The sequence below is a fragment of the Xyrauchen texanus genome, chromosome 45 (assembly GCF_025860055.1).
Source record: "Xyrauchen texanus isolate HMW12.3.18 chromosome 45, RBS_HiC_50CHRs, whole genome shotgun sequence".
Taxonomy (NCBI): domain Eukaryota; kingdom Metazoa; phylum Chordata; class Actinopteri; order Cypriniformes; family Catostomidae; genus Xyrauchen; species Xyrauchen texanus.
Window position 1 is genome coordinate 22,973,453 of NC_068320.1, and position 23,182 is coordinate 22,996,634.

Below are 23,182 nucleotides of genomic sequence, written 5' to 3' on the forward strand. Positions count from 1 at the left end.
GAAACCTTCTCTGTTGGATCCATATGTCAAAAAATCTTATGCCACTCCCGTGAATATGTCAGAAAGATGAAACCATTATTTTTAAAGGGGGGAAATTTCGCAGCGTAACATGGTTCAACAGACAATGTAGGGAAAATATATATAAAGCATTTAGAAAAAACTACATAGTTACAGCTTAATTTGAATTCCAGTCAAAGGAAAATTTAGTTCATATTATAATTAAAAATATATATATATTTCATGAAAGCCATTCAAATGTAATGGTGAGGAATAAGCGATATGGATATGCTGATATTGCTATGAAAATATATTTTTTTATTTAAAAAATAGTTACAAATAATACTGTTTTCTGAGAAGGAATCTTGCTAGACCATTTTGTTTCTCCTAACATGGCTTTTCTTAGCCTCCTGTCAAATGATCAGAGGGCGATTGTAATTCAAGTAGCTATCCTTCAAATGAAAATGGTATTTACACAATCAGTAGCCTCAATCAAACAATCAGGGGACAGGATGAGAATAAAAATCAGCGCCTTAATTTTTATCTAATGTCCTCATGACAAGAGTCATCTGTTGCTGTTACTGGAAGATTTGGAAAGCAACAGGACTGAAAAGCGTATGTTTAAAAAAAGACATGCCTGAAAATTATATTTGGGTATGGAAGTTAAAAAATAACAAACTTTTTTTTTTTTTAAGACAATACATTATAAACATTATAAGTGTAGAAAACAATACAAGGGCTTTGCATCACAGCTACAATATATATATATATATGTGTGTATAGCTTTTGTATTAATAATTATGATAAAAAGTATTAAATATATATAGAATAACTTATTGTATTTTTATATATTATTTTTTTTTAGTATATATTATGTATTTTTTAATAACTATATAATAAACGTCATCAACTAACCAGTGCTTAATATGTTTTTGTTGTTGTTGTTTTTTCAAATTTGAATGGTGCTCTAGGGCCTCCTACTGGTGAATCATATTCATTAAAATACTGTCATTCCCTGTGTCCCCAGTGTTGGGAAAATGGCATAATTCTGTGCAGAGAGCTGGCCAACCAGTACGAATCCTACTATGATTACAGAAACCTCAGCAAAATGAGGGTGAGTTGCTTAATATATAATGTTTAGACAATAATACATGTTTATGCCTCATGACCATTCTTGACATGGTTTATTACTATGTCTGCACTTCAAAGGGCATATCATGTAAAACAGGATCTTACTCTTTTAATATAGGAGAATTTTATGTGCTGACCACATACAAACACAATCATGATCATATTAACAAATGAACAACCTATTCAGTAATCTGCAACTTGGCAGAGCTGTAATTACTCATTTCATATGGAAAGGTATTAGCCAATCATAACAGGTTATTTGCATTTAGAAGTGAAGTCTTACAAGACCAGTAGCTTAAAAACTGCCTTTTTTAGTGGTCAGAGAGAGGGTAGAATATAGTTACATAAAACCAAGCAGATTTTTTATTTATTTTTATTTTGTGTGTGCAAAAACACCTTAACTAACTAAAGGGATAGTTCACCCAAAAATGAAAATGCTCTCATCATTCATTCACCCTCAGGCCATCCCAGATGTGTATGACTTTCTTTCTTCTGCAGAACACGAATGAAGATTTTTAGAAAAAATATTTCAGCTCTGTGGGTCCTATTCAAGTGAATGTGACCAAACCATTTAAGCTTTATAAATCACATAAAGGCAGCATAAAAGTAATCCATAATACTTTTACAGTTGTAAAATCCATGTCTTTAGAAGGGGTATGATAGGTATGGGTGAGAAACAGATAAATATTTAAGTCCTTTTTTACTATAAATAAAGTGGAGATTTTTACTTAAAAAGGCTTGAAATATTGATCTGTTTCTCACCAAAAGTGATTGTATCGCTTCAGAAGACACACATTAAACCACTGAAGTCGTATGGATTACTTTTATGCTGCCTATATGTGATTTTTGGAGTTCTGGACACCATTCACTTGCATTGAAAGGACCTACAGAGCTGAAATATTCTTCTAAAAATCTTCTTTTGTGTTCTTTAGAAGAAAGAAAGTCATACACATCTGGGATGTCATGTGGGTGTGTAAATTATGAGAGAATTGTGGGGTGAACTATCCCTTTAAGTGGAGTTCATTGAAAAAAAACTGTTACAACAGAGTACAGTATGGCCCTTTAACTGAAGACATGTGCATATATAATGATAGATAGATAGGTTGTAAAATAAGTGCTTCTGTATGACTGCATATCACAGATGATGGAAGCTTCGTTTTACGATAAAATAATGGACCAGCAGCGTCTGGAGCCCGAGTTCTTCAGAGTGGGCTTCTACGGCAAGAATTTCCCCTTCTTTTTACGGGTAAGTGTCACCCTAACATCGATCACACAAAGTTTGGAGTGGGTAAAAAACCCTGCAGCTTTGTAGTTCAGCATATTACATGTTACTGTCAGTAACGTTCAAGTCCACTTGGTGTCAGTATTAACCAGAATGTCTGTGTCTCCACAGAATAAGGAGTTTGTGTGTCGTGGTCATGACTACGAGCGGCTGGAAGCGTTCCAGCAACGCATGCTCAATGAGTTCCCACATGCCATCGCAATGCAGCACGCCAACCAGCCCGACCAGACCATCTACCAGGCTGAAGCCCAGTGTATCCTACAACAGTCTTCTCTTTCTTTCCTTTAGAACTAATTATTAGTCAAGGCAACTTAAAAGTACACTAAGAAGAGGCTACATCACCCTACTACATTTGAGGAATCTACTTACTTGTAGATCATTTGTCATTGACCTCTGTAGATACATTTTGGGAAGTCCACTAACTCAGCTACCCTAAGCAGCAACACAGCCGAAGTTAGGACAAGATTTTCAGGATGACACAAGGCCAGAGATGCCCGCAGTAAATACATGTCCATGTGCTGGTTTAAAATCGATCCCCCCTCTCAGAACCCATCCCGGGTTTGGAGACGGCGGGTCGCAGGAGAGCGTTTGCTAAATTGATAGGACGTGTGCCTAGAGGCCAGCTGCTCTGTGAATATTTGACATTCACTTCAGCACAAGTAAAGCAGACAGCGGCAGTCAAACTGCATGAGCACAGCGTTTTGTTATCTGAGCTGCGATTAATCACAGCGCTTTCTGGACTGCTGCCCTGCTCCATTCATATTTATGTGCTGATGAGACCTTGCGTCTGTAAGGTACAAGATGTTGGGTATTTAAACATTTGCACAGGATGATTTGAAGTGAGTGTGAAGTAGGGCTGCACGATTATTTACATTTGCTTTACATTTATTCAGAAGCGACTTAAGAGCGTTCAATCCTGGAAATCAAACCCATGACCTTTTGCTAGTGCTATGCTCTAACAGTTTAGCCACAGGATTTATTGGTACTGATTATGACAAAAATAATTATTAATTTAATTATTAATAATTAATTGATTTAAATGAATAGAATTCACATAAATATTGTATGCGAGGCAGCTGCATGGTATATTGATTACTCAAAATATGCAAACAAGCTGAGAACGGATGTTTGTGCATACTGTAGCTTACAGTATGATAGCGTATTTGAATGACACATTTTGCATGCTCCTTGACATGTTATCCTCTAGACCTGCAGATCTACGCTGTCACACCAATCCCAGATAGCCAGGACGTCCTGCAGAGAGACGGCGTCCCAGACAACATCAAGAGCTTCTATAAAGTCAATCACATCTGGAGGTTCCGCTACGACCGTCCATTTCACAAGGGAACCAAAGACAAAGAGAATGAGTTTAAGGTGAGATAGTGTACACTTAACGTAGTAGTTGAACCATTATTTGCCTACTGGTGCAAAGCCTATTTGACTTTGAGGAGGAAAAGACCAAAGTTTATGTCGTTATTCACTGAAAATCTGGACATCTGCCTCAAGTAGCAATGTCTGATTTGTGATCAAATCCTGCATTTGAGTCGAAACTTTTCAGTTCATCAATTCAACCAGTTAACAAATCTGATCTGAATGATTCATTCATGAGTTCAACTCACTATTTACAGCAGGTAAAAGCTCTTTGGAGGGATTTTTAGTGAATAACAACTTACATTTCAATCAGTTTCTCACACAAAGATTTCACATGAATTCGGAAGACTTTAAATAAAGTTCACACATCTTATGGACCACTTTTATGGTGCTCAGTTTGGAGATTGACAACCCCAGTCCCCATTTACTTTAATTATGTGTGGCCAGTATATTATTCAAATATTGACCTTTTGTGTTCTACAGAAGAAAGAATGTCATTCAGGTTTGAAACAACAGAATTTTCATTTTTAGGTGAACTATCTCTTTATCACCATTTGTCTTTATTTCTAGAGTTCCTTTCATGTCTTTAATCTGTTTTTCGACTTACCTCTCTAGCATTTTGCTCTTCCGGTTCTCTCTTGTGTATTCATTCCATCAATCCCAGTGTCTGGCATCTTGTGTGTGTGCGTGTGTGTGTGTGTGCATGTTTGCACGTGTATTGAGTTCAGGTGTACTCTCATATGCTGCATTATTCACACTCTCAGCCCACAGAGGCTAATTAAAGTTTTAGAGGCTCAGGGACCGGCTCATTCCAAATATCATTCCCTCCCTCCCCCTCTCACGCAATATGTCCATCCCAGACAATCACAGCCACGCTGTGGATCTATCCACTGCAGGGGCTAGATTTCCCCCTGCCTCCAGTGATTACCGCTTTTGAAATAAACCATTTAGCCTGCCAGATATTACATTTTCTGAGACATTGGGGGTCCTCACCACCCCGGCCCACTTACCGCCCAGTAATAATGTCTGAAAATCTAATTTACAGGTAAACTTCAGATGAGACTGTATCCAGATGATAAGATTATATTGGGCTGCGGTGGTTTTGAATCTCATAATCAGTGTCTGAATTTCTGTCCATGCCTTCTCTGTCTGCACATTATACATGCACTGAAGTGGTGTATGGAAATTGAATTTATGAATGTGAAATTTAATATGTGGTACACATAAGCAAAGTCTGTTCCTGAGAATGAGGTGTTTAAACTGTAAATTCAATGCATGATGGTATGTATTATACATGCTGTTGGAGAAAAAGTAATTCGTTCATTGGAAAATGTAGTAGATATTTTACCTTAAGGCATTGTTGAGGTTGCTTCTGACAGTTTGAACTTTGACAAATCTAAATGAGATTTTGCTTTTGATTTACAGAGCCTGTGGGTAGAAAGGACGACGCTAACACTCGTACAAAGTCTACCTGGCATCTCACGGTGGTTTGAAGTGGAGAGGAGAGAGCTGGTAAGAAAATTTGTGAACATCTTAAAAAAAACGTATGCCTTGCTCTTTACCACATAAAGGCTGGAAATATACCTATACTATACTTGTACTAATATTTACATATATTTGCATTTTGTGGACACTTTCATCCAAAGTGACTTTACATCCCTGGGAATCAAACCAATGACCTTGATCATGCTAGTGACACGCTCTTCTAGTTGAGCTACAGAACCATTAAAACTCTACGCAAACACACAAACACAGACATGAATGTTTGCGATTGCAACTGTACACACCCACTTTCTCAGCCGTCAAGTGTTGTTCTCAAAGCTGTTTACATTTCATAGTAAAAAGCAGATCTCATGTAAGTCTCATGTAATCGCAGGTTTCTTTCATTGTCGATTCTTTGAATAAGCTGTTTTTTTATAGTTATGACTCATAACTTACGAGCGTCTGGCTTTGCATGTCAAGCTCAGTGTCACCTGAGAGTGGTGTTGTTAAACTTACTGCTGCTGTTTCTGCCTCACAAATCCCCCAATTTGCGCAGTGATGTCAGCATAAATAAAACTACATGTTTGATGTACTGTAGCACCAGGATATGACACCATCCTTTGGTAAATTCGACAAGCTGTACCGCAACAGTGCAATATACTTGCTGTTTGCCATCGATCTTCTCGCCTATGTACTTGGAAGTGAGCTGATCTGTTTTCCTGTGACCGCTCAGCGCAGCCTCTCCGGGGAGGAGACTGTTCCGCAGCTCTCAATATTGCGCTGCTTGGTTTTAATTACACTATAACGTGTTTGTTTATGTATCGTACGACACATATGGTATTGTATGGTGAGTGTCACCCCTAATACAAATATATAAGCAGTTTAAGAGTTTAGGGAGACCGACTCAAAATTCGGTTAGTATCAATTACTGTTGCATACTTGAGGAGCATTCTTCTGTTTCTGTGGTGGTAACAAACGTTGGTACTCAAGGGGACGATAGAGTTACAGTACCTTCAAACATCTGAGCCTAAACTGGATGTGTTACTACACATGTAGCTAGCTATACACATATTTTAACAATATAACTAATTCACAGTAACCTGGTCAGCGAGATTCTCTCAAAACTGCACCATGAAAGTAGTTGACCTGAAAGAGAATACTGCCTGTATAAGACCGTTAACGCCGACACCCGATGTAGCGCCCCTTGTGGCTGTGCTGAGAATGCAATGCATACTTGTGTTATTTTACAAATCAGAAAGCAAAAACAGGTGAAAATAAGATAGTTGTGCTTGAAGAGTAAATTTCAGGCCAAATTCCCATCTAGTAAACGATTTCCAGTAGGCAATTGCCCTAAGTTCCTCAACGAGGGACGTTTCTGCGCCATTGTTTTTTGGTTTGTTGGTCAATTCCATTGTTTGCACCCCAGGTGGAGGTGAGTCCGCTGGAGAATGCTATCGAGGTGATCGAGAACAAGAACCTGCAGTTACGGACGTTGATCACGCAGTGCCAAACGCGACAGATGCAGAACATCAACCCTCTCACTATGTGTCTCAATGGAGTCATCGATGCCGCAGTCAACGGAGGACTCGCTCGCTATCAGGAGGTTAATCTATTGAATTTATTTCGTTGTAAATATTGATTTTTTTCAATGTGAGAAAATGTTTACAAATTTCTTCATTAAAACAATGCGAGCATACAGTCGCCATTCAGCCTAATTTTTGACACTCGAACATTGTCACGACTTCAAAAGAGTGTCAGAAAGCATCCGTATTGCACATGCGTCAAACATCCATATGCGCTCGCAGTCAAAAGAGTATGCTTTGAAGCACTCGGCCACATGCGAGACGTAAAAACTAAGTTTACCCTAACCTTTACATAGGATAACACCAGTTCAGAGATTTGTTGGTATATCCTTTATCCTCATTGACACCATTTTTTCTCATGTTTTATAGTGTGATTTGGTTTGTATACACACACTATCGTTGTGAAGGTTTTCCCACCCCCTCATTGGCTCATTGTTTTTTTTTTGTGTATGTAGGTTAAAGAACACAGTGACTGTAAGGAAATAGCTGGCCATAACATGACTATGGAAATTAAATGAATAATAGCATTAAAGGAAGTCACATTACAACTTGTAAGCTCTGGGAAAATATATAACATCTCAAAGAAGTCATGTTTTCCTTGTGTGAATACAACAGTTCTTTCTAGATTGTCTGAAAGCTTGTTGCATAGCAACCTTGCTTTAGTGTCACTGCAGTATTTACCTTGATGGTCTCGGAAAGAAGGTATCAACAGGAGACTCCATACAACATCTGTGTGTTCCAGAATGTACATTTTTGTTTCTTAAAGGGATAGTTCACAGTAAAATGACATTTCTGTCATTTGCTCACCCTCATTTTGTTCCAAACCCTGTATGATGTTCATATAATTGGAGTGAACTATTCTTTAAAACTCTATTCTTGTAAGCTGTTCAAATACTAGGCTCTGTTGAACTTCCTCAGGCGTGAGTCTACGATGAACTACGGTTAATGTATTTGGACTTGTAATCATGACAGCATTGCCAATTAGTTGTTTATTAAATGTTTCATCTGCAGCTGTTAATTTTACTTCTTTCTGCTGAAGGCCAGACCTCGAGGAAATTTCACTCTGGTGTTTCTCTGATTTGCAAGTCTCTCTGTTTTAATTGGCTCACCCTAGCGGTTTTCAAACTTCCTCGACAGTCGTGCCTCATGAAGTTCATGTGCTAGTTAGGCAGTGATGTTTAAATGCTCATGAAAGCTGCAAAAATTAAGGCGTTAACAGATGCAATTCCTTCAAAATGATTAACGCTTACATTTTTCTTAATCACGATTACCGCACTTACCAATTTTCACGTTAGATTCGGACATTTTATTCAGCTCCATGTTGAGTGCTGAACACTGGTTGTAATAGTCAGAACATTTGGACACGCCACAAACACACACACAATAGCGATTCTGGGTCAATGATCAAGTGATGGAGAGAGGACCTGTTAATGGTGATTCTTTGTACAAAACAAACCAGATGGGACCTTTGATAATCCGCATTGACGCAGCCCGACAAATCGAAGCATCTGCATTTTCCTGGTGTCGCTGGAAATTAAAGTGCAGGATGAGGATTTAAGAGATATAATGCCCACTGCATAGTCCCCCACGCAAACTATGGGGACTATTTCATTGTGATTTAAGTATTTTAATCAACTGACAGCACTAATACAAACATAACAGATCTGTTCAATGTGACCAAGGCAGCAGGTACGCTTGTAATTATTTGCAAATACGTTGCATTCAAACTTTATGTTCTGCAGGCATAGCAAGCAGCTGCAATTAAATTTGTCATCTGCCTGCTACATTTGGTGGGCGTTAAGGCCAAATGTCAGATATGGGCCAGTGGGTAGTGGGTAAATCTGCATGGGAGAGTGTTTGAAGTCTGAGAGTTCTGGCTCTCCCACCGTCTCTTTGGAGATACAAGGCCATCATCCTTGAAAGAGATCGGAGGCAGAGACACCGTCTATTCTCTCTCTTTCTCTGCTTTTTCCTTAGAAGGTCAGAAAAGATGCATATTTCCATTTTCGCACCTTAAGCGTCATTTAAATGAGAATTACTCATTAAGTTGAAGTGCTACATTCACATGTAACAGATAAACAAGGATTTAAAGGGATAGCGAACCCAAACATTCTGTCAAATGTTCTTCCAAACCTGTATGACTTTCTCCTCATTGAACCCATTTATTTTTTATTAAAGGAATATTCCGGGTTCAATACAAGTTAAGCTCAACCGACAGCATTTGTGGCATAATGTTGATAACCACAAAAATTATTTCGACTCCCTCCTTTTTTTTAAAAAATTAAATAAAAACAAAAGGCAAAAATGTGGGTTACAGTGAGGCACTTACAATGGAAATGAATGGGGGCCAATTCGTAATGTTTAAAATACACACTGTTTCAAAAGTATAGACACAAGACGTGATGAATATGCATGCAACATAATTTAAATGTAATAAAATTGCTTGCTAACATTTTCTGTGTAAAGTTATATCCAATTTTACAACTTTGTTGCTATGATGACATAACACGTAAACCCTAACATGATTTAAATAACATAACAGCTCAAATAATACACGTTTTAATAGAATAATTAATGTAAGTGCTTTTCTAAAATTATAAGCTTCACGTTTCTTACTTTAAACCTTCCGAAAATTGGCCCCATTTGCTTCCATTGTAAGTGCCTCACTGTAACTTTTTTGTACGAAGAAGGGACGAGTCAAAATAACTTGGTGGTAATCAACATTATGCCACAAATGTGAGCGATTGAGCTTATTGAACCTGGAATATTCTTTAAGTGGAAAAGAGTAGACAGAGCATTCTTTAACATTTTGCCTTTTGTGTTCCATGGATGGAAGAAACTAATTAGAGTTTGGAACAACATGATGATGAGATAGATGACATTTTACATTTTTGGTGAACTATCCCTTTAATCAAGGGTTGATTTGCTGCAGGAAGCAAATCCTTTTCATTCTGTGAAATGATGCATGACGGTGTATGCTCGAAACTTGAAGGTAAGTGTAACTTGCAACGTGCTTTGAAATGTGTTGTGATGTGGTGATGCACAATGCATTGAGTTTAAAGAGTGTAACATTGTGTTTTTCTTGTGTTTCTGGCAGGCGTTCTTTGTGAAGGACTACATCATGAATCATCCAGAAGATGGTGACAAGATCAGCCGTCTCAGAGAGCTTATGTTTGAACAGGTCTGTCTCAAGAAACCAAATTAAATCGTATATTCTTATATAAAATCTGTCATCCATTACTCACCCTTATGTTGTTCCAAACCCACATGACGTTTGTTCTTCTGTGAAACACAAAAGGAGACGTTACCATATTATTAGCCTCAGTCACCATAAACATTTTTTTGTTTGAATGGCGAATAAAGGCTGCCAAAACTGTCATTCTGTCAACATTAGGGTGACTAAATGATGACAGAATTAAACATTTTGGGCTAAACAATCTATTTAATACCTAATCCTTTATTTCTAAAATGTTTCATGCTCCTATATTATTTCCATCTGTTTCTCTATTAACGTTTGGGATTAAGGCGTAATGATTTAAAGAAGCTTGAGTTCACTTCCTCCCTGCATGCCCGTGCTGCTTAGTAACCAGGAACTCTCCAGAGCCGAACACGTGATGCTGTTGTCTAGACAGTAACCATGGATATAAGCCAGTTACAAGCATGAAAGTGAACTTTTTAAGACTGAAGGGAGAAAATCTAATTCAACCCAGCTTACTTTGTATGTTTTTGTAATCTCTGGTCAAAATTGATTAACCTTCTCTGCATTTGAAACACCTTTTCTGTTCTGCTGATGGAGCCAAGGCTGTGTTGATGGGGGAAAAATACAATTAACAATAAAATCACAGCCATATTTTAGCAATCAAATCCCGCCCCACTAAACACATCACATTAAGCAAGTTAAATGCGTTGTAAATGCTTCCTTAATTTACTTGTTGTTTATTCTGTAAATCAAGCTGTGAACACTGATTAACGTTGCTCCTTTAGGCTCAAATATTGGAGTTTGGTTTGACTGTGCATGAGAAATTCGTACCTCAGGATATGAGGCCCCTGCATAAGAAACTGGTGGATCAGTTTCATCTAATGAAATCAAGCCTTGGCATACAGGTAAATATCCAGACTGCTCCAGTTTCTCAGAACTGAACTGTGTCTTTCCAAACCATTCGTTGTGTACTCATCTTTTTCTCTTTTTCATATTCTGAAGGAGTTTCCGGCCTATGCGCGGGCCAGTCCGATCCAATTCACCAACGGAAGCCCTCGTGCTGGCAGGAACTCAGTGGCCAACGTCCTGAGTCCAGAGGGAGTCGCACGCGTGGTAGCACGACGCAGGTGAGAAACTGTTTTAAGCCTTAGTCTGATCTCAGCCAGTCAGATGAAGGTAAACAGGAACAATCACACAAAAGTATTCAATAGCTCAGAATACATATGGTATGTGCATCCTTATATGCAATCAAATTAAAGTCGGTAGAACAATATAAAACTATTGATTAGCAGTTGTTGATTATAAGTATAGAATCAATACATTTTAAGTTTATTGCAAACTATTCGGATTTATAAAAAGATGTCGTTTGAGTGTAGGGAGACCGACTCGATTGTCATGTGAGTGGGCGGTTGCTGCACAGCGCGTTATCTTAGTGGCATGCTAAAGTCAGGCTCTATTGGAATCAATTTTACACATTAGTCAAGTAGCAGTGGTAATTGTGTGGCATAGTTGGGGGTACTGCATAGGTATGCACAGTGTTGGGTGAGTTACTTAAAAATAGTTATCCACTACAAATGGTAAATGGTCTACACTTATATAGTGCTTTTTTAACCTAAGCAGTTTTCAAAGCGCTTTACATTGTGACTCATTCACATACACACACACACACAAACACACTCACACACCAATAATGGCAGAGCTGCCATGCAAGGCGCTAGCCTGCCATCGGGAGCAACTTAGTGGTTCAGTGTCTTGCCCAAGGACACTTCGGCATGTGGAGTCATGTGGGCCGGGAATCAAACCGCCAACCCTGCAATTAGTGGCCAACCCGCTCTACCACCTGAGCCACAGCTGCCCAAATATCTAATTATTTCTCCAATTATTATTCTAATTACTTAATTGAAAAAGTAATCACATTACTAATTACTTTACTTTTAAGTTACTTTCTTAAACACTTTTCCACTCAACAAATTCAAAATAATGTCTATATTTCTTTCTTGTTCATTGTTTCACACACCTCACATTTCTCTTTCACAATGACTCATTACAGGCCATAATACATGTATTCGACATAAATAATTAGAAATAAGCATAACCCTATAATCAAGTTTTTTTATTTATCCGCTTTCTTCCCAATTTGGAATGCCCAATTCCCACTACTTTGTACGTCCTCGTGGTGGCGCGGTTACTCACCTCACTCCACTTCTGAGACAGGCAATCTGCGCATCTTATCATGTGGCTCGTTTTGCATGTCACAGCGGAGACTACCAGCATGTGGAGGCTCATGCTTCTCTCTGAGATCCACGCACAATTTACCACATGCCCCATTGAGAGCAAGAACCACTAATTGCAACAATGAGGAGGTTAGCACATGTGACTCTACCCTTCCTAGCAACCGGCCCAATTTGGTTGCTTAGGAGACCTGGCTGGAGTCACTCAGCATACCCTGGATTCGAACTCACAACTCCAGGGGTGGTTGTCAGTGTCAATACTCGCTGAGCTACCCAGGCCCCCCAAATCTATAATCTTCTTAAAATGTATTTTATTAATTGAAAGTCAGTAACGGTAATCTGATTGCAAGAATTAAAAAATGTATGCGTTACACTATTTTAATAAAAAAAATATTCGATTACAGTAACTAATTACTTTGTATTTGGATTACACTCAACACTGGTTATGCAGTTGTTGCAAGCCATGTTTAAATATCAGTCATGTGTAAGAAAAAACACAGAGACATGGAGCAATGCTCAAAGACGTGTCTAACTTTTAAAATACTATTAAAAAACAGAGCAGACAAATTCAAAAACACGCTTGGTGTGAAGGCCCCTTACTGCTTGTGAACAGCGTTTCTGTTCAGTCTCTTTTGAGGTTCCATTTCTCATGCCAACCTTATGTAAGAATTGCAAGTGTATGTGTTTCTAATGTTTGTGTGTGTGTGTGTGTGTTTGTTTAGTCCCCTCAGCTATCCAGCAGTCAACCGCTACTCTTCATCATCTCTGTCATCACAGGCCTCCAATGAAGTGAGCAACATCACGGGCCAATCAGAGAGCTCCGATGAAGTCTTCAACATGCAGGTGAGCATGCTGGACCACTCAGCACAGAACGCACACACACACACACACACACACACACACATTTTGAGCTTCAATTCAGCCTGCCACCTTTACAGCTATTTTCTCTCTGTCTTTCTCTCTCTCTCTCTCTCTCTCTCTCTCTCTCTCCTCTTCTGCTTCCATTTCTCTTAATTGCACTCTATCTCTGTTTCTTTCTCATCCCCACTTAATCTTTCTGTGTCTCTGTGTCTTTTTTCTTACTGTGAGAATGGGATTTGTAGGTGTAAATTACTGGATAGTAATTACTGGACTAGATAGTCACATTATTTACCTTTCCTTTTATCCCAGTCCAAATGATTATCAAATCCCATTGCGAAAGCACAGAGAACAATAACGTTAACGATATGTTTCATACATTTTTTTTTCTTTCCAGCCAAGTCCATCTACCTCAAGTCTTAGTTCCAATCACTCAGCCTCTCCCAACGTGACCAGCTCGGCTCCTTCCAGTGCCAGAGGTGAGAAGAATCCAGCCCTTAGTAGAGGTCCGAAAGATTTTTTTTGAAAATGTGCATGCTTGCGGATGGATCACCCTACTAAAATACTGTGAAATAATGCAAAAAAATATAAATAATAAGACAAAACATAAACTTTTTATAGTTTAACAAACATACAGCCTACTAGTGTAGTCCATTTTCATTCAAACAAATGACCCTTGCAAGCTAGATGTTTTAATAAATTGGTCAAAAAGATCGATGAATCATTCTCATACTCTTTATTGGGCTTTATACAAAACTTATTGTGGCTTCCTCAAAAGTATGAATAAAATCATGAATGGAATCATTAAAGAAGTCTGAAATCTGAATTGGAACCAGAATTGTTAAATTGCATATGCTCAGAGGTTAGCCAATCATAACAGATGTCATTTACATTTAGAAGTCATGGTGTACATTCTTAAAGATTTAAAAGTCTTAAATTCACTCAAACTTAAGGCCGTAAGAAGTCTTACATTTCTTAAGCTCTACCTAAACAGATGTCTGTCTCTCTTTCTCTGAATGTAGTGTTTGAAAGTCTGATTCATCTCAGTGAATCAATTAGTTTGGACAGTTCATGTAAAAGAACGGATTAAAAAATAAATAAATAAATAAAATAAAATATATATATATATATATATATATATATATATATATATATATATATATATATATATATATATATATTGCTGCATATGAATACGTTTTGATATATTGTTACATATAAAGAAATGCAATTTGGGCTCTGACTGGGCCATTTCAAAACCTGGATTTTCTTTTTTTGAAGCTAATCTGCAGTGGATTTACTTCGATGTTTAGGGTCATTCAGGGTTACCACGTGTCCTGGAAAACCTGGAATTTGTAATGCAGTTTTCCAGTCATGGAAAATTATGAAAAATACCTAAATGTCCAGGAAAATAATAATTTGTCCTGGAAAATATTTTTGTATATTAAAATGGTTTGACTGTGTTGCAAGGTTAAAAATGGTAACGGTGGTGACTCGGAATAGGATACACAAATCTGTATCGTTTGGTCATTGCCGCCGGCTGCGCATTGTGAAACAACGTCAACAGCTAAGGGCACTTACACCCTTGTGATTGATTACAGCAGCAGCCAATCGTGTGCTTGGCAATCGCGGTCCAACCACGGCAGATCGCTTTATTGGTTACAGCTACAGCCAATTGCGCGCTTGGCACGTGCATAGTGAGAAGTGCCACTCCTGAAATTATCATTCGTAAACAAACGGAATGACTTGGTACATGTACCGACCAACTGAATAGAGAGGGGCATGTTGTTCATTTACTTCAGCTCAAACTCAAAATGTTTGAGTTTGCAAAAGTTCACATACTTTTTCTTGCCACTGAATAGTCAAGCTTTAATTGAGCTACTGTAGGTTTTCACATAGTTGAGCTACAGTCTTCATCTTTTTGTCTACATGACACCATGTGTAATTGAATAGCTGAAGGAAGGACATAGACTGTGTCCAGTTGACCTTTTGCATAATATGACTTTTTTTAATGAATACGTGTACAATGGCCATGTAAAACCAAAATTACATTTTTGGTGCAAGAAACATTGACTAACATGTGAATTTAAGGCAAAAGAAAGTGCTATGAAGGTGTAAAATATGCCACTTTTAATGTTTTACAGGTTATAGAATTGCATTGTCCTGATATGCAGCAGTCCACTCTTCCGTGGCCTGTTATCTCTCTCAATTCAGCATCTGTTTACCTGTGGTCACAGATCATTAAAGCGGGAATATGTATGGAGACATTTATGTAATCATATAGTCTCCTCTTGGCAGCCCTCCCTGCCTCCATGGAGACCCTCATAAACCACCGGCAGACAGTGAACACTTATGGAGAATTACAGACAGTGTAAAATGCTACTTGCAGAATCTAGTCTGCTGATGGCTATCATGAGGGGCCACAGGGGAAATGTGGCCCTCCGTCCTGTGCTGGAGGACAATTTATGGGTGGAAGTCAGTGTTTCGAGCAGGTTTGGGCTGTTCCCTGCATCTGGGAATCTATCTGTTCTTGCGAAATAGCTGTCTGTCACCCCAGCCGCACAATTCTCGCCTTAGCAGGTGGGATTGACAAGGACAGATGCCTTTATTTCATGTGCTGGCTAATTAGCAAAGAAATGAGGGCAAGAGCTATGTGTGTGTGTGTGTTACTGATATCACATCCTTGTCTACACCTCCTCACCCCTCACAGGTTCACCGCAGTTGCCAGATAAACCCAAACATTCCCGAGAGAACTGCCTCTCACCACGAGAGAGACCGTGCAGTGCCATATATCCAAACCCCCTGGATTCCACACAGGTACGAAGACGATTCTAAAACATTCTTATACCAATATTTACATTTACATTTCTCCATTTGGTAGATGCTTTTATCCAAAGCAACTTGCAGTACATTTGTTGTATACATTTAGACAGTTTATGTTTTTTCCTTGGGAATCAAACCCATGACCTTGATGATCTTAGCACCTTGCTCTACATTTTGCATTTACATTTTTTTAAAAGACAATTGAGAATAAAGCTTAAGATGCTTTCATAATTGAGTAATTCTGACCAAACCTGTCAAGGAAATGTTTTGGTTGTGTTTAACCCCAAATCAGTACAGAAACAAAATAAAGAAAATAAAGCACTGAATAATATTTGCATAATGACACTAAAGTGATTGATTCTGGTTCTCTGTTTCTAAAGCACATTTAAACACTCTTATTATCATAAAAAGTCAGGACATTTTACTTTTTCTATAGTTTTCAGTAATGCTCTCATTACTGTAGCTTTTTTCTTCTTCTGTATTACAGTAAAAAGATGCAGTTGTACAAATATACAATATAAGGAAATATTTTAAATATATTAATTTAGTGAAAATGAAAGGCTGCATTTATTTAATATTTTTAATTGGAATAATTATAACTGGGGGGCAAAATCTTAATGTCCAATTCATTTTCTAAATGCAATTCAAATGTATTATTTGTAGTGCTGTCAGTCGATGGAAGTGTTTTTTTTTTATTACTGCGATAAATCACATAATTTGTCATTATTAATCACAGATTTTGAAAGTGCTGAAATTTGACTAAATATATTTATTTTCTTGTTAAAAGCATTTATGTCCTTCTTAGGAAATAAAACAAAACAACTTGTTACAATATTATACTTTATTAACATTTTCCACAGTATAAAGATAGAAATGCTCTAAAATTGCACCAATTCAGGTTACAATAAACGTTTCCCAAAGTCTTAGGGGGAGTAAGACTACTGAAAGAACTAGTCCCCACATAGGTTACATATTCATTGCAATGGGCATTAAATCTATTAAACCCTCTGCAATATGAATCTGCCAGCAGACTGTGGCTATCTGCAATGTTGCAGCAATCGTGAATCCCTGTTCATGATTCGCATCAGGTCATCAGTGCCAGTGTGGAGCACTGCTCTGAACTCCACATGAAAGGTGCTTGCAGACAAAAATGTCTCATTCTGTGTTTTGGTTATAGTTAAGACTTGGCATGATTCTGCCTTACTAAATGTGTTCCATTGGGGCTTTTTTTATTCATCAAATAGTGTAAATAGCTCTTTTACCCATCACTTTATCACAGACACTGAATCAGTGCTGTGTGTTTGTGGTGTGTCCATCAGTGTAATTACTCCGGGCAGACACATTGCAAAGGTTCAGCCCTTCCAGCAAGGGATTATGCTGGTTTATGTTTTATTAACAGTAAATGCGTTAAACACGATTGTAACAAGGTTACTAGCTTCATGGGAAAGGAGGAGGCTGGAACCGGAAGTAATCCTTGTCAAGCCAATAGTAGGCTATATTCATTTTATGTAACTAATTGAAAAGGCATTCAAATATAAGCTGTAAAAAGGAAATATTGGTTTGGGATGCACTGCGTTTGGAGGACTTTCCCATGTCATAGTAGAGAATGAACATACTCTAACTTAAAATGACAGTGATGATTTCTTAGTTTGTGATATTTTGTGTTCCCAAAGGCTGTTACAGAAATCACGTACTGAGATAAGAACAGCATTTGTCTCTGACTGACGTGAATTGGCTTGGTAAAATAGACAGTGTAAGACAAGCACTGCTGGCCACATTCAGTAGTTGAACGGACTATCGGAGAGACATGTCTCATCAGAAACAGTATTGACCAAACAGATACAGCATGCACATGAGATGCGCATCAAATGTGCTGCCTGCTCCTTTTCCCGACCCTCATCGCAATGAAACCCCCCTTCTGATCTAATAAAAACATTAAGAAAGGTACATTTGCTGTTCAGCTGTTTTTAAAATATAAAATACCAATGAAATATAAAATAATGGTAATCCGATGATATCAGACAGTGCTGCACAAAGAATTTTAATAATTTTCATTTTGTTTCCAGTATTAAATATTTAACTTCTCAATAAAAACCACTCTTAAAACGATTGCAAATGTTTTCTGAGAAGCAAAATTGCTTAGGTTAGATTTATGTCTGCAACGATAAAAACATTTTGCCAAGGGATTTTCAAGATATATTCTCTGAAAACAAGTTCATATCTTATTAAATAATGTTTCTCCATGGTGCAGCATCTAACCTTTGGGCATGTGATATTTACAGTCTATAATATCTCCTATAATACAGTTTCTCATATCGTTAAACGCCGTAATCACATGTCTGGATGGAGAAATGCATATGGTAATTGTATGCAGATGAGGATATGCATAGTAAAAACAGGCATTGTACACTCCATATATGGTTAATTTTGGAAGGAGATGGGTGGGGAATGAATCACGTGCATGTACGCACAATCTTCTGCTAGCTGGGATTTATTAAGGGAATTATGCGCAGGTTCTGGGGTATGTACGGTTTTACAAATCTGAATTTTATTGTGCGTACGCAAAATCTGACTTTGTGCTTACGCACACTTTTAGGAAGAAATCTAAGCAGAGTTTTATACAGGACCCAGGACATTGTCTTGACAGGCTTCGTGAGAATCACCCAATCTTTCTGTTATTATTATTTTTTTTATGATGACTGGGATATAATCTCACTATATAGTCTCTCTGCTAAAAATGCATGGTTTCTTACCCACTCGTGTAATTATCGACACAAAGCATATTTTGATTTTAAAGGTCATTTGGACTCACACTGACATCTAGCGGCTTGGATGCAGCATCAATTAAAATCAACAGTTTTCAGTTTCAGATGCCATTGTAGAAATGTAGGATTCACAGTCAGCCATGATTACTTTAATCAATGAGTGGAAGTGTGAAATAACAGGATGTTTACTGAGATTAAGCGAGTATTATTCGGCTGGTCATGTGATTCTAACATGGGAGCCCCCATGTGTAAACCCTCTCCATGTAGATTAAAACAGCTTTTATAAGAATACTGATATAACTGGAGTCTTCATTTTAATGTAAATGCTCATGATTTCCTACATATATTGCAAAATTACAATTCATGTCTTTAGGAGTTAAAAAATTAGTGAATGCACCTTTAAGCCTTGTGTAGTATTATCAGTCATAATGATATGCTTTCACAATAGAGCCACAAACCACGACCACGTTTATCTGACGTAAAACTCTTTCACAGAGGCCAGTTCCTCACCCAGCAGGTGATGCATCCTTGCCACGCAGTGATCCCAACATCTCCACCCCCGATAAAGGTGAGTGGTTTATCTGTGCATGCGAGCGTTCAAGTCTTCAGGACTTACTCACATAGAGTCTGTTAACTCACTGTGAATAGAGTGATTTGAAGGGACGGGGGTCTCGTGGTCGCCTCACCAGATCTGATGCTAGCTGACAGACCACCACTCCTGTGTGCTGTGTGTGACATCACCAGTGTGTGTGCCTGTGTTGTGACAGCTGTGACTGTGTGTCACAGAGGTGGTTTCCAAACAGTCTCACATTTATCACGATTGACAGGGAGATTTTGAGGAGATATATTATTGGTCAGCTTTTTAGTAGCACACTAGCATATAGATACAGTAGCTTCAAAGCTAATAAAAAAGAATAAAAATCTGCATTCTCTTTCATTTTGATATTGTGATTTCATAGTATGTGATTTCATCATGTCTATTCTGTATTCTTTTGTGTAATTTTAATCAAATGTGCCCTGTTTTACATTCTGTTATGAACTGGATTTTCCTGAAATGCATGTTTTGTGTGTGAAAGTGGTCAAGCCTGCAGTTAGTAGCTGGAGTCTAGACACGCCGCTCTCAGATTCAAACGGAAAGTGCCCCCCTGTCCCTCCTAGGCCACCGTACACAGGTAAAAGAGAAATCTGCTGCAGCTGATCCCCTAGACTCACATAGATGTATTCAAAGCCTTTTAACTCCTCTGTCTGGCTTTCTCTTGGTTTCTCACTCATCTTAACTTCTACGTCTCTCAATATCGTGACGGACGCCAGTTAGATTCGTCTTTGGGAACTCTGCGGAAAATATCATCTTACAGCAGGATTCTCCCCAAACGCTGTCATTTAATCCTGCTTGATAAATGTTCTCAAAGCATTTCTGACTTTAATCTGCATGACATGTCTATGACATTAAAACCTTCAAACTGAAGACTAGAAACTGCACGTTTTCTCTTTCATCACCTTTCAGATGTGGGCCTGCATCGTCTTTTTCCTATGATCGCGTGTTTAAGGTCTCAAGCTCCTGTTTCAAGTGAAGATAGTTTTTTTGTGTCCCTTAATAGGTTCTCCTGCCAAGACAAGATCGCAGTCCCCTGTGATGACATCACGCTCGCCTCAAAAGGTATGACCCTTTCTTCCTGTGTAGAGGGTTTTTGTGTATTGACCTTTAATGTATTTACTACTGTGGATGTTTAGTGTCTAGGGGCTCAATCCAGGGCATCTAAACTGGTTCAGGATCTAGTCAATCCAACTGGGCTCATGATTAGTGAGAAAGACACTGTGTTTGTGTCAGAACTTTCCAGAGGTTTCCAGTTCGACTACACTTGTGTATGGCAGAGATCCAGAGCAAACCCTAAGTGTCTTGAGTGAGTGAGTGAGTGAGTGAGTCATTCAATCATTGACTCAACTGATTCAATCACAAATGACACTCAAGTTTTGCTTCAGATGTTTAAATCTAGTCTGTATGTCAAATATTGTTGGACACAATAGCCAGAAAAGGGTCACCAAACCTTGAAAAAGGTCATAGCTGCAATTATCAACCCTTCCTTCAAGCACATTTTCTTCATTCAGCACACCACAAAACAGCCCTTAAAGATGAGTTGCCGGTTTGATGGATACTCAGAAACCCGTACTCCTCACCTCCTCTTTTCCTGCTATTTCTATTGCAGATAATTATATTCCTTGCCGTTTCCTTGAGTTCTCGCCTTGCTCCGCATATTGATTTGTACCCTGGTATTCAGCAAAGCACATAGACCTGCTAATCACCCTTTAAACATTTTGCCAAGCTCCCAACCCATATGAAAAGGAAGGAAAACTCTCTACGTCTAGTGGGGTCAGTGGATCGGAAAAGGACAGTGTGACCTTCTTGACCACTGATGGACAAAAATAAATTCACTCAAACCTGGAGCTATATGAAATATCACACACAAGAACATCTATACATATGTGAAATCGAGAGTCTTCACTGTCAAAATGACAGAAAAGTTATGCATACATTTGGGTCATAGATTTTAAACCCTGCTGACAAGACCAGCTGTGACCAGCTCAAATTTTCATGCTAGTACAGGCTGTTTACTCTGGATTATGGGTTTCTGGTTTATTATGTTTTTCAAAAATGCATTTCACACAAAGCAGTTACTTGAATGCACCTCTTCTCTGATGAATGTTTAAAACTCAAAGTAATTTGGATATCTTATGGGGCTTAAAGTAAAAAATGTCTAATTGTGGTGTAGTAAGCAAATTAATTAAGCATTGGAACAATGATGTTTTAAAATATAAATAATTGCAAATCATTTTTCCACCAAATCAAATTCAGCTAGTGTAATCAACATGCAGGTAGCTATTCTTTTGTCATGTGACCAAAAAACCCAAAAACAACAACCTAAAATCAGGTAAGATAATTTTAGAAGTAAAATTATTATTTTTAAATATAAATATATATATATATATATATATATATATATATATAAATTACATGAATATCAAGTAATTTAGGACATCTACTTTGTGCTTGACACAAGTAATTTTTCCCAACAATTCTTTACAGACAGATCGTTTCACTTTTAATTGACTATATCACAATTCCAGTGTGTCAAAATGTAACTGTGCCTTTAAGCAGCTTGGATAATTCCAGAAAATCATGTCAAGCCTTTAGACAATTAGACAATTAGCTTCTGATAGGCTAATAGGAGTCAATTGGAGGTGTACCTGTGGATGTATTTTTAAGGCCTATCTTCAAACTCAGTGCCTCTTTGCTTTATATCATGGGAAAATCTAAAGAAATTAGCCAAGACCTCAGAAAACAAAATCCTGGTTCATCCTTGGGACCAATTTCCAAATGCCTGAAGGTACCACGATCATCTGTACAAACAATAGTACACAAGTATAAACACCATGGAACCATGCAGCCATCATACAGCTCAGGAAGGAGACGCATTCTGTCTCCTAGAGATTAACATAGTATGGTGTGAAAAGTGCAAATCAATCCCAGAACAACAGCAAAGGACCTTGTGAATAACTGGACATCAGGAGCACCTGCCATTTTCCCAGTGGGCTGCTGGGTAATTTGGGCCAGCCCAGTGCTGCGCAAGTACCGGCCGCCCTGGGCTCCAACATGCCCGCGCAGACTCATTACAGAGTGAATATTCCAAAAACTCTGTAAGGTAAAATCCATATAATGGCTTTATTGAAAACTGAAATGACTTACACATTTCCGTATGTGCACATTAACTCATAATAATTGCATAATATATTTATACCACTGGGAGCTGACGTGCAGCTTACTGAATAATGCTCATGCCTGATAAAAATACAGAAAATAAGTCATGAAAAAATTACTTTGTAGCTATTAGAGTCTTTGAGGCTTACATTGTTTAAAGAATAACAGAAACAGCGCTTGTCAAAGCATAGGGCTTTTCACTTTTTCTCAAGAATAATCTGGGGATGATTAAGATCTTTATGTTGACATGTCACAGCACCTTAAATACACACTTTCCCTTGTACTTTCATGTACATTTTTACATTTTTATTTTTACATCTGTATCTTGGGAAGAAATATTTTTCGGACATGTTATTTGTCTGAGCTATAAAGTGCTTATTTTTTAGAGCTTTCTCTAAAAAATCACCTCATCACATTTACAGTGGTTTTATGTTTGAAAGTTTTTTTTTTCCCCAACCAATTTTTTTTTAATTGAGCCAGAAAATGAAATCAATGAGCTGGTGTGGTGCGTTGCGGGCTGGGTTTGGTGGGCCACTCTGGGCCAGAAAGCCACTTTTTAGTCCCAGTCTGCCCCTACTTAGAGAAGTACAAATACCTTCATAACTTCGGACTGCCATCAGCTCAAAAGTGTGTGTTATATCTGTGCCTTTTTTACGCTGCTACCAGCTTCAGTAAATGTTATGTCGCCCCCTTGTGGTCTCCTAAA

General features: G+C 38.1%; 1 protein-coding gene across 3 annotated transcripts in view; it reads left to right on the forward strand.

Annotated features, from left to right (window-relative positions):
• The window catches only part of dock4b (dedicator of cytokinesis 4b), a 120,117-nt gene that overhangs the window by 93,141 nt on the left and 3,794 nt on the right, over positions 1–23,182 (forward strand). For 2 of the 3 annotated variants that reach the window (XM_052118833.1, XM_052118834.1), the window contains 15 exons: positions 1,025–1,111; positions 2,270–2,374; positions 2,522–2,663; positions 3,618–3,784; positions 5,207–5,293; positions 6,690–6,866; positions 9,944–10,027; positions 10,831–10,950; positions 11,048–11,172; positions 12,999–13,119; positions 13,532–13,613; positions 15,845–15,951; positions 19,218–19,290; positions 19,799–19,894; positions 20,321–20,379. In XM_052118833.1, coding sequence (XP_051974793.1) covers positions 1,025–1,111; positions 2,270–2,374; positions 2,522–2,663; positions 3,618–3,784; positions 5,207–5,293; positions 6,690–6,866; positions 9,944–10,027; positions 10,831–10,950; positions 11,048–11,172; positions 12,999–13,119; positions 13,532–13,613; positions 15,845–15,951; positions 19,218–19,290; positions 19,799–19,894; positions 20,321–20,379 — 1,632 coding nt within the window. The remainder of the gene's footprint in view (positions 1–1,024; positions 1,112–2,269; positions 2,375–2,521; positions 2,664–3,617; positions 3,785–5,206; positions 5,294–6,689; positions 6,867–9,943; positions 10,028–10,830; positions 10,951–11,047; positions 11,173–12,998; positions 13,120–13,531; positions 13,614–15,844; positions 15,952–19,217; positions 19,291–19,798; positions 19,895–20,320; positions 20,380–23,182) is intronic. The other variant, XM_052118835.1, reaches the window with a different exon arrangement.